The 13770-nt window shown below is 39.1% G+C and overlaps 1 protein-coding gene across 1 annotated transcript in view; it reads right to left on the bottom strand.

Moving 5' to 3' along the window:
* Nucleotides 1–6166, bottom strand: part of LOC141435850 (uncharacterized) — a 9109-nt gene extending 2943 nt beyond the window's left edge. The window contains exon 1 of the mRNA XM_074098675.1: nt 6159–6166. Within this exon, the coding sequence (XP_073954776.1) occupies nt 6159–6166 (8 nt within the window). The remainder of the gene's footprint in view (nt 1–6158) is intronic.
* Between the last annotated feature and the right edge of the window lie 7604 nt (nt 6167–13770).

Raw genomic sequence — 13770 nt, 5'->3', positions numbered from 1 at the left:
ATAACTAGTAGTCAGTCCCAAAGTTGTTCACAAATGAAAATAATGATAAAAACAGTACCATCAGTTTTTTAATAATTATATACCATTTAAGTACATTTAATAAAAATATTAAGTTTAAAATTATTCAAATGACTTCCTTTGTTTTTATACAGGCCCTTAATCGGCGCAGCAGTCGTCTATCGCAGCACGCACCATTTTCATGTCTATTTCAGCGACTGCTTTTCTAAAGATGACTTCAGGCTCTCCAAATTTTATGGGTTTAGCACAGACCTTCCTCTAAGACCTGCCAATTTTTAAGTCCAGAGATTAAGGTTCGGACTGGAGGAGGCCAATCTTCGTGTCTTATAAAAGTCGATTTTTTGACGGCCAAACCAGGCTTGAGTGGTCTTGCTTTGTGTGCTGGCGCAGAATCCTGCTGGAACACAAATTATGACCTGAAAATAGCGTGTTTGGCAGATCTTTGACATGCTTATCCCAACCGTCTCTTGGTATACTTTCGCACTGATTTTGACCCTTTTTTCGCAAAAATGAACCTCAGTTGGCCCGTATAAGATCAGAGAATACTCTTCAGAGCTCTAGCGTACACTCTATCATTATGTTTTATTGTACTTCTCTTCAATATCGAAAATCTTTTCGTCTGTAAAGAGGATATCACGGTGTCGATTTTTCGCGTACCGCTTTAACAACTTCCGGGATCTTTTAAACCTTATTGTTTTTAGACGGCATTAAGTAAGTGCCCACTCTATTTTTTGTATGCTCGCAGACTAAGATCTTCGTTTAAAACCTTTTTGACGGTTTTCTACTGACACCCATCTGCAAAGCCATCAACTTCTGTTTTCGGACAGGATTTCTTGCTATGCGTGCCTTGATCGCTTTGATCACTGCTGGTGTTTGTACGGAGCGAGGCCGGCCAATTCTTTCTTGTCCTCAACACTGGAGACTTCATTGTACCTGTCAATCGTACGGTACACAAACCTAAGCGTTATATTTACATTTTTGAGCAACTTGAAAATGGTACTTGGCGAGTGCCCACAGCGGTGCAATGCTAAAACAGCTATTCGGTTTTCTTTCAACGTCCACTCCATCGTGAGAAATTGCAGCGAATGACTGTTTATTGTTTAAAAATATTGACAAACATTCAAAAATGGAATTCAATCAAATTTTCTTAAAATCATGTTTTAAATTTAAAAATAAGTGCCAGTGACAGAACTTTGGGACCGACTACGTATGTCTGTCTCATAATCAAAGAAATTAGACCTAAAGCCCATATAAGGTACGATCCGTCTGTACGATCGATCTGATGAAAATCGACGAATCGTACCGTGTGTGGGGCCCTTAAAAGGTCACAATATATAAAAAGTACTCTGTGGTCACAATGGAGAACGAAATGCAAACCTGTGACACGTGATGACGTGACACTCAAGCCACTTTGATGTGATTACTTTGACATGTTTACTTCGCAACGCCATTATATATACTCAGTAATTTATTCCATTTTTTATTGAAAATACTCGCTAAATCCGAATTTTCTACCTACAAGTTGTCGACTCGGAACAAACGTCAACAACTGAAGATAGTTATAGTTGAAGGTAGTTGGTGATAGTTTTGAGTTTTGAGGATCCATTCAAGTTTTCCGGCAAGACGTTTCGTTTTACACAGTCACATGAGTCACAGTTCTTTGTAATGGATACTTTTTTGGCGTGACGCACGCGATGTGTTGAAGGCGAGCCGTATCTAAGAGCTAGCTAGTATGAAACGGAACGTTTATTAACTACCCAAGATGGCGACTGCGGTTTGTTTGTCAGTGCCATTAGAATTTAACGAAATTCTCCATAATCCGAATTTTGCGGATATATGTTGTCGACTCGGATCGACTAATTTTTTACGCTCTTCAATTTGATGTGCATTTCGTTCGAGTCTACCGTACCCCTGGACGAAATTATTAATATAGAAGAAGATTTCATAATTTCTTTGACAAGTAACGGTTACGCAAGAAATATAATGAGTATATAATGTATATGTATTCTAGACCCACTAGCTTATTGTCGTGGCATCACATACCATATAAAATGTCAAAAAATATCCTTTGTCCCTAAATCCCAATATTAAAAAAAACGGCCAAGTGCGAGTCGTACTCCGCACGAAGGGTTCCGTGCCATCTATACAACATTCATTAGACATTACGCAATAGTGCCCCGGTAACTCGGTCACCTGTTGATGCGTCGAATTCTAATGTAAACAATCGACTGGAAGCAGATGCCGTTTCAGCGGCATCAAGTTTCGAGTCGAAACGACCGCCGGTGCAACGTGAGAGGCCTGAGCCTCGTGTTCCGCCGCCGCCCCGCCGCCCGCGCGCCCCTCGCGCGGGCCGCAGCACTCCGCCAACAAGCAGCCAGCTGGCGCGGGTATGCTGACGCGGCCGGCGCCGAGCCGCCGCGCCGCGCCAGCCTCCTGCGCCGCCTAAGGCTACTGAACCGAGGGCTACTTCGACGCCGAACAGGCTAAAGTGGACGAGGAGGGGTTCATATTGGTGCAGAAGAAAAGCAAGGCTCGCAAGAAACCTTGTAAGAGTCTGTGTGGCTCTGCTGAACCGGATCCAGGCTCCGGGCTGAGGGCGGCCACACCGAATACGGCACTGTATGTGTCGCGTCTGCATCACACCGTCGCAGTCGCAGATGTGGTGGAATACGTCCGCCGGAAGAGCGGATACACGCTGAGGGTGTTCCAGCTGCAGTCGCGCCACTACGTGCACTTCAGCTCGTTTGTGGTGCGCGTGCTTCGGCTGCTGATGGGGACCATCGCGAGTGCTGCCTTCTGGCCGAAAGACGTCGTGTTCCGGCGATACCGGGGCACCATGCCGCAGATGAATGCGACGTCGGGGACGGTGGCTCAACGGGGTCACGCCGTTTTGTCACCAAATTAGTTTTAAATATTGATTATAAATATGTATGTTAGTCTGTAAGGTATTTATTGTATGGGCCAAGTTGCCCGAAATAAATGAATTTATTATTATTATTATTATTATTAGCAAAAAACGGTTAAAAATCACGTTTATTGTATGTGAGCCCCCCTTAAATATTTATTTTATTATATTTTTAGTATTTGTTCTTATAGCGGCCACAGTTACACGTAATCTGTGAAAATTTCATCTGTTTAACTATCATGGTTCATGAGATACAGCCTGGTGACAGACGAACGGACGGACAGCGAAGTGTTAGCAATAGGGTTTCTATTTTTACCCTTTGGGTACGGAGCCCTAAAAAACTTTTTTAGTGTAGCCCTATGATGAATATCATCAAAAAAAGCAGTACCTGGGCGATCGCACTTCGCTTGTGCTTAAACTGAAAAAAAAACGTGCTTTCCCATAGATAAGACCAGCCAGATTGATTTTTGCAGGTGGTAGGACCTATTGCAAGGTCCGCCCAGATTGCTACCACCATCTTGCTCGCTAATCCTGCCGTGAAGCAGCAGCAGTGCTGCTTCGGCGTGGAGAGTAGACAGCCGGTGAAATACTGGCACTTGAGGTATTCCATCTTAGGCCTCTAGGTTGGCAACGCATCTGCAATACTCCTGGTGTTGCAGATGTTTATGGGCGGTGGTGATCTCTTTCCATCAGGAGACCCACTTGCTCGTTTGCCATCCAGTCAATAAAAAAAAACTCGCTCCGAAAACCTCCATGTAGCAAATTCCGTCGATAGTAGTTTACGAGACTCACAAAATCATCAATTTATTTATTTATTTAGTAATAAAATTTACAACTTTACAGTTATAATTATAGACATATAAAAAAAAATTACAATTAGTTACTTACTACGAGCAACTACTAGAGGATTTTTGAATATCTTCTTTGTCGCTGCCCTAAAACTACACCAGAATAAATATATCCAAGAATTACCAATTTAAAGGTATTATTAGACTATAAATAGAACCAACTAACGACGATACACACTTCTATACATTGGAATAGTTAAGTAAGTATTTACTTAATAAATATTGTGCCATGAGTGGGCTCAAATACTCGTAAATGTTGCGCAACATAGGTACTTACCAATTTTACGATATCATATTCCAGTCTATGTACATAGATCTACCTACATCATATTCATAGTCTAAATAGATCATATTCAGCCATACATAGATCGCCTAATGTCTAAAGGTAAAAAGAAAATACGGAAAAGTTGTTGTTAAAATTTCAGTAAGCGAAGTAAAATAATATAATACAATACAATGACTCTTTATAGTAAACCAGAAAAAGTAAACGATAGAGAAAACAGGTATACAGAGAGAAAACTACAAGGTATAGCTTATAATATAAGATAGCTTAATAATATTTAAAAAACCCAGCTTAATTCCGTACAAGTTTATAGGCATAGTATTAGCAGAGTCGCTCTCCTAAGCAAAATGTACGCAGAGTGGGATAATTTTAGTGGATTACTGACATAAACAGACAGACATAAAACAATTAGATAAAATTTCAAGTTGTATATAAGTTAGGTCTTCATGAAGGTTTACTGTCATCCTCAACCGACGGCCACAAATACTCTGTCAAGCGTGTTTGAGCATGTTTTAGTATTTTTTTTGTAAAAGAATAGGACTTTTCAGCTTTAAAACACGTTACATGTTCCTTGCTTCAACATTTCTGTTTAACTAAGGGTTGTCAACGTATTGTTACTTTGTCAGTAGGAAGGTCTAAGATAATTATTAAGTAAAAAGCAATTGCAGCTAAAGACCCCAAATACAAAATATGTCATGCATTGATCTTAAAAAAACAGCAAGGACTAAGAAACTTGTCGATCGCTTGTTTTTATATTTTTATGTATTTTTTTTTTTTTTATATTTGTTTCTTTATATTAAATTTTCTTTTCCATATCTACCTGCACTATTTTTGCTACAAATGGATAGTATCCAGAGTAAAAAAATGTATTATTGTAAATAATTAGCCCATCAGTTGAGATTAATAAAAAAATATTGTAAACGTATTTTTTCCTTTCTCAATCAAACAAAAGGACAAAGATATAACGCATTGAAATTCGGTTGTAGCCCGTGGCGTCACGTCTAAGTAAGAAGTGTACCAAGCGTGACGTTACATGGAACTTTAACGGCTATGCTTTTTGTCACGGTCGATGGCTCCATATTTGTGGCAGCCCTAGACCTAGAGCAGGAAATTCTCCCAATTTTAAGCAACGTTCCGAAACGTCGAGTTGTAAAGAATGCCTGCGGAGGCGAGACGGGCGGCCTGCAACGTAATGGACTGACTATTTGGGTGGACGTTTGGACAGACGCTGTTTGTTATTTACATGTAGTTAGTTAAAATTCAATTCGCAATATTGTCTGTTACTTCTGAATTACATTAAATGACGACTGGATTGAAGAATGTATAGTAGGTACCTACTACAGTAATATCTACCATAGCGCAGCAGAACGTGCAAAAACAAATGACATATAATAGCGGACCCAGAAATAGAGTCGTACCAAATATTTGTGCACGGTTTGTTGTGTCAGATATTGGTGGTGACTGTACCCATGACACAGCTTTGTCAGGTTTAGGTTTAAAACTTTGTAATCTTTCGCGATCATAAATTTAAAAACAATCTCCCGCCCACTTATAGTTAGTTTAAATATTGTTATTCGAATGCTTAAACGACGGACTGAAAATCCAAAGCGAACTCATTCCTTATAGGTATGGAGTAGATACTCCACCAAAGAGTATTGCGGCATCCAAACTCTCGCAAGCAACTAAGCAATGTGGGTACTGAACTGACTAGTGACTACAGCCAAGAAAACTTCCTGAACAGCAAGCCTGTAACAAATGTAACTGTAACTTGCTGTAACTTATCAGTTGGTAGTATCACGTTTCTGGACGCTGATTGGCTCCCAGCGGTGCTGCCAACTGCCAATTGAATTTCAAAATTAGATGTTTCTTGGATGAATCTTATGTAACTAAAACGTATGTTGTAACAACTCGATTTCTTCCGGTGGAGGGTACAGGGAGGTCAATTTGTATGTATGCAAAAGTGTTTATAGAAAGATGTTAATTAGACGCGGCAAGAGGCAAGGAAAACATCAAAATGGCCAATATCATCAATTAAGTATTATTCCCTACACTTTTATTAAGGGTGTTTCTCAAAAATCAACTTTCATAAAAGTCATTGTCTCACCCCGCCATTGGGTTTTACGACTAGGACCCCGATAAACGAATGTTAGTTTTTTATAAAAAAAAAATTACTAATTTTTAGGGGTCGCTACCAGCTATCAAAGTTTTGAAAACACAAAGTTCATAGGAACAATTTTTTTTTATTAAAATGAAATAAATTTGTGACTATTTAGTATAAGTAAATTTCAAAGTCAAAGTCAATGTCAAAGTCAAAATATCTTTATTCAATTTAGGCTATAACAAGCACTTATGAATTTAAAAAAAAATGTACCTTTTTGAAGTCATTCACTATTAACTAAGTAACCGGAGCGAGGGGGGTGTATCGAGTAGAGGGGATTCCTGGGCGATTGCTCGGGAATTTCCTTTACATGATACACTAAGATGTCCAAGATACGTTCTAAAAGTAAAATAAATACAAAACCGTGACATGTTGTATTGATGCCAATTTACGCTTTTTTATAAACTTTATCAAGCGGTAAAAAAACTAGCATACATTAATCGGGGTTGCAGAACCCAATGGCGGGGTGAGCCAATGACTTTTATGAAAGTTGTTTTTTAAGAAACACCCTTCATATACACAAACTAAGTACTATGTTAATAAAGTCAAATATCATCCTGGCAATCACGTACAAGCACAAAAAAAGGAAACCAGCCAAATCGCTCCAACCGTTCGTTTTCGATAACCATTTATACATATATGCGTCGATTGAATATTGACATGGATTCTTACAATTATAAAGCCGCTATTACATTAAATAAGTACCTAGCCGATTATTGCTGGATCTGCAAAAGCAATATGTTTCCATTACCCTTACGTTTTATTGCTTTTCGAGCTTTCCGCGGCTTCCGCTAGAGCCAACAATTAAATGCTAAACGCTGCGGCCGCGGGTTTCCGAACAAGCTTTGTGATTTGTTCAACGATTCGAAGGCTTCTGGGAAAAGGAGTTGACGTAGGTGATATAGGTACTGAGTAAGCTACAAAATTAACCCTACTAAGGGAGTAAAAGAAATTAAGTATGCGTATTTTCTAAAGAAGGGAAATTATTGAACGTCTTTAATTGTCCCCAGTCGCAGTGAGAGCTTATACCAGGTGCAGTCTGCAATACGAGCAAAAAATTAAAACGACAACATTAGTTCAGCGACTTTTAAAAATAATGGAGTCTTTGAATTTTCCTTTTTTCATACGAGTATAAGTTAAATACTGCTATCAATGTACGCCATCCTAGAATACAACTGACGTCGCCTGTCACGCTACAAACATCAAACATTTTGCTTTACATTGCTTCTTCGTATAAACTTAAAAATGTAATATAAATGAAAAAACTAATTATTTTTAAAAGTCGCTGAACGAATGTTGTTCAGTTTGAGGAGTATGATGTATGTTTTAATTTTTTGCTCATATTACAGGCCACACCATCGGGTGTTAAGGTCGCGGGTGAGCAAAGAAATTCTTTTAGTTCATTGATATGGACCTCCGCAAAGTAACGCCTGATTCAATAAATTATTTAATTAGATTTTTTTAGGACACTAACTTATTAATTAACTAATTAGGTTTATTTAGGACATTAACTTACTAACTAATTAGGTTTTTTTGGGACATTAACCTACTAACTACTAACTAACTAATTAGGTTTTTTTAGGACACTAACTTACTAACTACTAACTAACTATTTAGGTTTTTTTAGGACACTAACTTACTAACTACTAACTAACTAATTAGGTTTTTTTAGGACATTAACTTACTAACTACTAACTAACTAATTAGGTTTTTTTAGGACACTAACTTACTAACTAATTAACCTTTCTGTCAAGGCTGCTTCCCGCATTACTTTTATCTTTCGTAGACACCATATTCAAAACTTGCCTTTTCAATGCGACATGTTCAGTCAACTATAAATACGGCGTCAGATTTGCAGTGAGAAGCGTATAAGTACCTACATTTATGTGTGGCATGACTAATGACTAGGGACCGCGGTCGACGACCCCGCAACAGCTGATGACCGCTGTTCATGTAAATACGACCGCGATATTGAGTTATACAGCCGGCGTGGACACCCGCGAATCTATTTCGAAGCAGACCCGTGAAATGCGGGGGACCGTCGTTTTTTTGTGAATTTCTCTTTGACTACTTGTAACGATGGTAAGGACAGGCGAGACTGAATCACGTACCAGGTCGAACTTTTGCGTAATAAATTTCACTGTGATTTCTTGACAAAATGGGATGTCAAGATTAAATTAGTGGCACAAAGGTTCCAAATGTCAAAGAAATTAAAGTACAGCGAAATTTATTACGAAAAGGTTCATGGTACGCAATTCCGTTGCTTTTTCTGTACATACATACTACATGACCGATAGGTGAGAGTTAAAGAAAGTTTATGTTCATCAGCCGGAGGACCTCCACTGTCCAACAAAGGCCTCTCCCTTACTCCTCAGCCTCAGCCTCAATGAACGAGTGTGAGGCGCGCCAACGCTTTGCAAGTTTATTGAATGAATGAATGAAAAAGTATTTATTTGACATTATTTTTTACATAGTTTTTTTGCACATAGCCCTGCAAAAATGTTTACACATTGTACAAGTTTCTTAAAAAGAACATTTTTAGGGTTCCGTACCAGTTGATTGATAAATCTTATTATTATCACTAAACCCGGGAGCCGATTACAGTTTTAAATGGGTCTGTTAAACTTTAAGATACATGACAGAGTTGTTTATAGACTATTAGACTTGATTTTTTTAGTTTAATTTTTTTTCAAGGCCGTTGCGTTTTTATTTTTTATTTTCATCATGTACCTAAATTTAAAATGTAAAATTAATACAGCCTACAATCTACAGATCACAATGTAAACATTTAATTTCAATTCTTAGCTCATTTAGTTATTTTTTTTAAAAACTCTTATATTTTATTACATCGCTTAATCGCTTAATTAATGGGCTTAAATAAAATAACACGTAAAAGACTCCGAAAAAACAGTCCGGTTAAAATAAGAAAGACGGCAAATGAATTAATTATCATTTAATACCTTTAAAAGCTCCTGGCATCTGTCCGTTAAATTGTAGCAATAAACAAATTCAAATAAACGAGTAGAAACCCTAAAAGCTGTTTGAGCCGCGGCTTTACCCGCCTTACTTTATAAGTCAATACTAGTCTCCCTAATAAACGCACAAATTGAGGGTTTCGTATTACAATTCATTCACTAAATTTAAAATTTAGCAGACACAAATGGATGATATAATCAAAGCAAACCTGGAATCAATTCTGAACATTCAGCTAAGCGCAGAATCCTGGACTCAAGCAACCCATTCGCTTTGGTGGGATAGGGATTCGCAAAATTTATTCTTTTTCCGCCCCAGCTTTTTTGTCCTCCGCCCATAGTTGGGCAGATCTCATAGGTAAAATCCAGAGGGCCTTTTCTTGAAACTATGAGACTGCGGGTTCAATGAAACCCAGAAAAGCTTGGTCTATATTGCCTGTCCGGGAAAAGATTTCCCAATTCAATCAAATTTGATTAGCCGCAGCATGGCTCTGATCGTGCTTAACTCTTGGCTGCAGGTACAAAAGCAGCCGGCGGTTGGTGGACACACCTTTCCATCAGCCAACACTGGCACTTTTTTAGAGCCCTATACTCTAAGAATTTCAGTCTGCCTGTGACAGGGAGTAGCAGTTTGCGTACCGCATAAATGCCCCTGTGGCATTGAGGTCGACGCGTTGGGACACCACTGTCAGCTGTGCGGGCTGACTGGCTTCCTGGCCTGCTCGTTCTCTTTCTTGGTTTCTCCTTCCTCAGTATCTTCGAAATGGTCTACTTCTTCACGCTGAAGTGAACTTTGTGTCTTAGCAGGTAAAGACGGTCAAAAAATAAGACTCTTAGAGAACTGCACCTTCTGGAAAACTACCATCTCATTAAAGTGGTCTGTCGCAGGAGACGGTCAAAACAGAGTTTTGAACAAATATCTAAGGGATATAATCAAATTACGCTGGTTATTAATATGGCGAATCCATTTTATCATTTACCTAGGATCAAAATACCTGAATTGGTGTTGTGAAATGACGAAATCAGGCCAAAAAGGCAACTCGTTTTTTCATTTCACCAGATTCGTTTAGTCCCACTAATATCCCATCCCACTGTATTATTATAAATGCGAAAGTTTATAAGTCTGTTTGTTTACTTATTTGTTTGATTGTTTGTTACTTCATCATGTCTAAATCACTGAACCGATTTATATGAAATTCGGTATACAGGCACTTTGAGTCCCGGAGAAGGACATATAGGATAGTTTTTATCCCAGAAAATTGCATAGTTCCCGCGAGATAGTGTTAAACAAATTCTGCGCGAATGGAGTCAAGGATAACGTAACGGCTAGTGATTTGATAAAATCCTTATACGGCAGTGAGTTGACCTTGACTTTCCTCCACGAAAGCAAACCCGTCAAAGCCTCTTGTTACCATATTTTTCGGTTTCCAACCGGAAACTTTTTTGTTTTTGCATGTTTAATTTGTCTTTCCAGGCATTTAGCTGTTCTCTGCGGCGAGGTGGGCAAAAAGAAGTACAACTGAGAACAATCTGCAACAATAAACCATGATTTGTCTTTCAATTTGTTTTAATCTACGAATACATTTTACAGTCATGTACCCCATGTGCGAGGTTTTACCAGATACTATCAATAGGTTAGCTCCATGTTTCTTATGCACGTGTTTGCACTCGGTATAAATAATTGATTGGGTTTCATTTTGATAGTTTTAATTAAAACAATTTAATCCAGTGCGATAAAAAGATATTATCTGTCCTGGTAGAACTGTGATTTGATGAACAGCCAAGGGCAAAAATATATGTACGTTACCAGGCGTCAAAAATATCTATACACCATATTTGGGCGCTGCGGGTGTAGTAGATATTTATGCCCTCGATTGAACATGTGAGTACAGTCCGACAAGCGACTCTTGGGGCAAGAGAGTTGCAGCAAATTAACAAAAATCGGAATTATCATTAACTATCTACATTTTACAAATCAAAAAAATATTTGTCACAAATAAGTAATATAGGGGGCACTCACATGCACGTAAACAAAAATGGAGATCGATCCCAATCGCACTCTAATGAGTCTGGAAGTTCGTCCGCTTTCACTTATTTGCAGTCGGGCCACCAATTACCCATCACCCCTCCTTTTCAAAAAATCCAGTCTTCTTCTTCTTCTTATTAGCATAAAAATACAAGTAAAAAGAAAAAAATAATACCTAGCTGTTGCCGCGACTTCATCTGCGAAGAATTGCCTTTGACTATGCTGATTTCCCGCAAAATTAGCCTAAGTTCATTTAGTATAAGTATCTAGTAATATTTTTTATCTAAGCGTCGTCGGTGTCGGGGGACCGCTAACCTAATCGAACCAATTAGCGTTATTTGGTTAGAGCTCTGAACATGCGTGTTTCTCAAAAGCTGACACAGCCTGATGGTGATTTGGTGAGCTATGCTTGAGTAATTAGTGAAGAGCTGAACTTACAATAATTATGCTCATACTAGATTTTAGGTATCCATGACTTCGCTCGTGTGCACTTTATATTGCAGTCGAATGAAAGTTTATTCAAATCTCATGGAAATGAAACAACCATCCGTGCAAAATTTAATGTCTCTACACTTACTGCCTCGACAATTGACATAATTGACTTAGTCCCAAATTAAGCAAAGCTTGTATGTACTATGGGTAGGTACAGTCACCAGCATTCATATCTGCCACAGCGGAGCGTGCAAAAATATCTGACACGTCCTTCCGGCCTAGTAATAGAGTCGTATCAGATATTTATGTACGCTTGTTGTGTCAGATATTGGTGCTGGTGACTGTACTAGGCAACGGATAAAATATACTTATATACATACTAAAATGTATACTAAACGATCGAGAGTCGAGAACGTACATTCGTATTATTCATAGAAATATCTAGCCCGACCGGGGATCGAACCCCATATCAGGATATAATCCCGTGTACGGTCTAGAAAAGTCTCGATCATGGCGGCAGCGGGCGGCAAGTAAAACAATGAGCCGGTTCCGGCGATCGGCCATTCATCCGGCGTTAATTAAAAGTTCCCATTGCGGGTCCGGCGCCGGGGGCACTTCCGGGCCCTTCCATTCAGCGCCCGGCAAACCGTCAAAATACTTTAGCGGGTCATTCATGGTGCCCCGAAGTTTGTTACGTTATTTTTAATTCGACTCGTCCGACTTAGATGCGAGTATTTAGTAGCGGCGGTGTTGTTCCGACTCGCCGTGGCATCGTGTTTTTTTTTTTTTTATTTTTTTTATTCGACTGGATGGCAAACGAGCAAGTGGGTCTCCTGATGGTAAGAGATCACCACCGCCCATAAACATCTACAACACCAGGGGTTTTGCAGATGCGTTGCCAACCTAGAGGGCTGAGATGGGATACCTCAAGTGCCAGTAATTTCACCGGCTGTCTTACTCTCCACGCCGAAACACAACAGTGCAAGCACTGCTGCTTCACGGCAGGATTAGCGAGCAAGATGGTGGTAGCAATCCGGACGGACGTTGCACAAGGTCCTACCACCTATCCTCCCTATCCTAATCCTATTTAATCGTATGGCGTAAAACATTAAACAATTACACTAAAGAAAGAAACTACAAACTAGCTATAAATCCAGATTCAGGGTCCCAGCCACGAGATTGTGTCAGGTGTCAGACTGTACAGATCTCCAGGGGAGCCCGAGTATGAGTGTAGAGGGCAGCGCTGTACAATGTGCTCCATAGTTTGAGCCTGGAAATGATGTACGAACTCCCGACGTACTCGTATTTACTATGAAAATAAGGACGAGTAAAAAATAGAAACACTACACTATCTCTCTCTCTGTATGATGAAAGGCAATAACTTCACATTTTTCAACTCCGTTTCTCCAAACTACTTACATCCACACCGTAGGAAGCTTATACGTACCTATATTCTATAAGCTTTGGATTTTTGGATGTTTGTTGCGAATTAACTCAAAAACTACTGGACCGATTTTAACAACTCTTTCATTATTAGAATGCTACATTATTCCAAAGTGCCAGGCTATAATATTTATTACCAGAAAAAATTAGGGTTCCGTACTAAAACTTCAATAATGTGCCTCAAAGTGTAAAAAAGTTGCCGTAAAACATGTTTCATCGCATGCGCTGTGGAAACAGTTGTGGAGAAAAAAACCTATTACTAAGACTCCACTGTCCGTCTGTCTGTCTGTCACTAGGCAGTATCTCATGAATCGTGATAGCTAGACAGTTGAAACTTTTACAGATGATGTATTTCTATTGCCGCTATAACAACAAATACTAAAACAGAATAAAATAAATGTTTAAGGGGGGCTCCCATACAGCAAACGTGTTTTTTTTGTATAGGTACGGAACTCTTCGTACGAGAGTCCGACTCGCATTTGGCCGTTTTTTTTTTACTTTGCCCGTGCGAAGCCGGGGCGGGTCGCTAGTTAATTATACAAATAAAAATTCTTTAAGTATTTCAGAACGGTAGATTTTTTACGTACATAAACATACATAAACCTTCCGTGAAAAATTGACTAACGGGGGAAAACCGTATTATAAAAACGTTGCGTAGTTTAAAACATCTAAACGTACCTACATT

This window comes from Choristoneura fumiferana, chromosome 15 (assembly GCF_025370935.1).
Source record: "Choristoneura fumiferana chromosome 15, NRCan_CFum_1, whole genome shotgun sequence".
Lineage (NCBI taxonomy): Eukaryota > Metazoa > Arthropoda > Insecta > Lepidoptera > Tortricidae > Choristoneura > Choristoneura fumiferana.
This window is presented reverse-complemented; position numbering and strand designations above follow the sequence as displayed.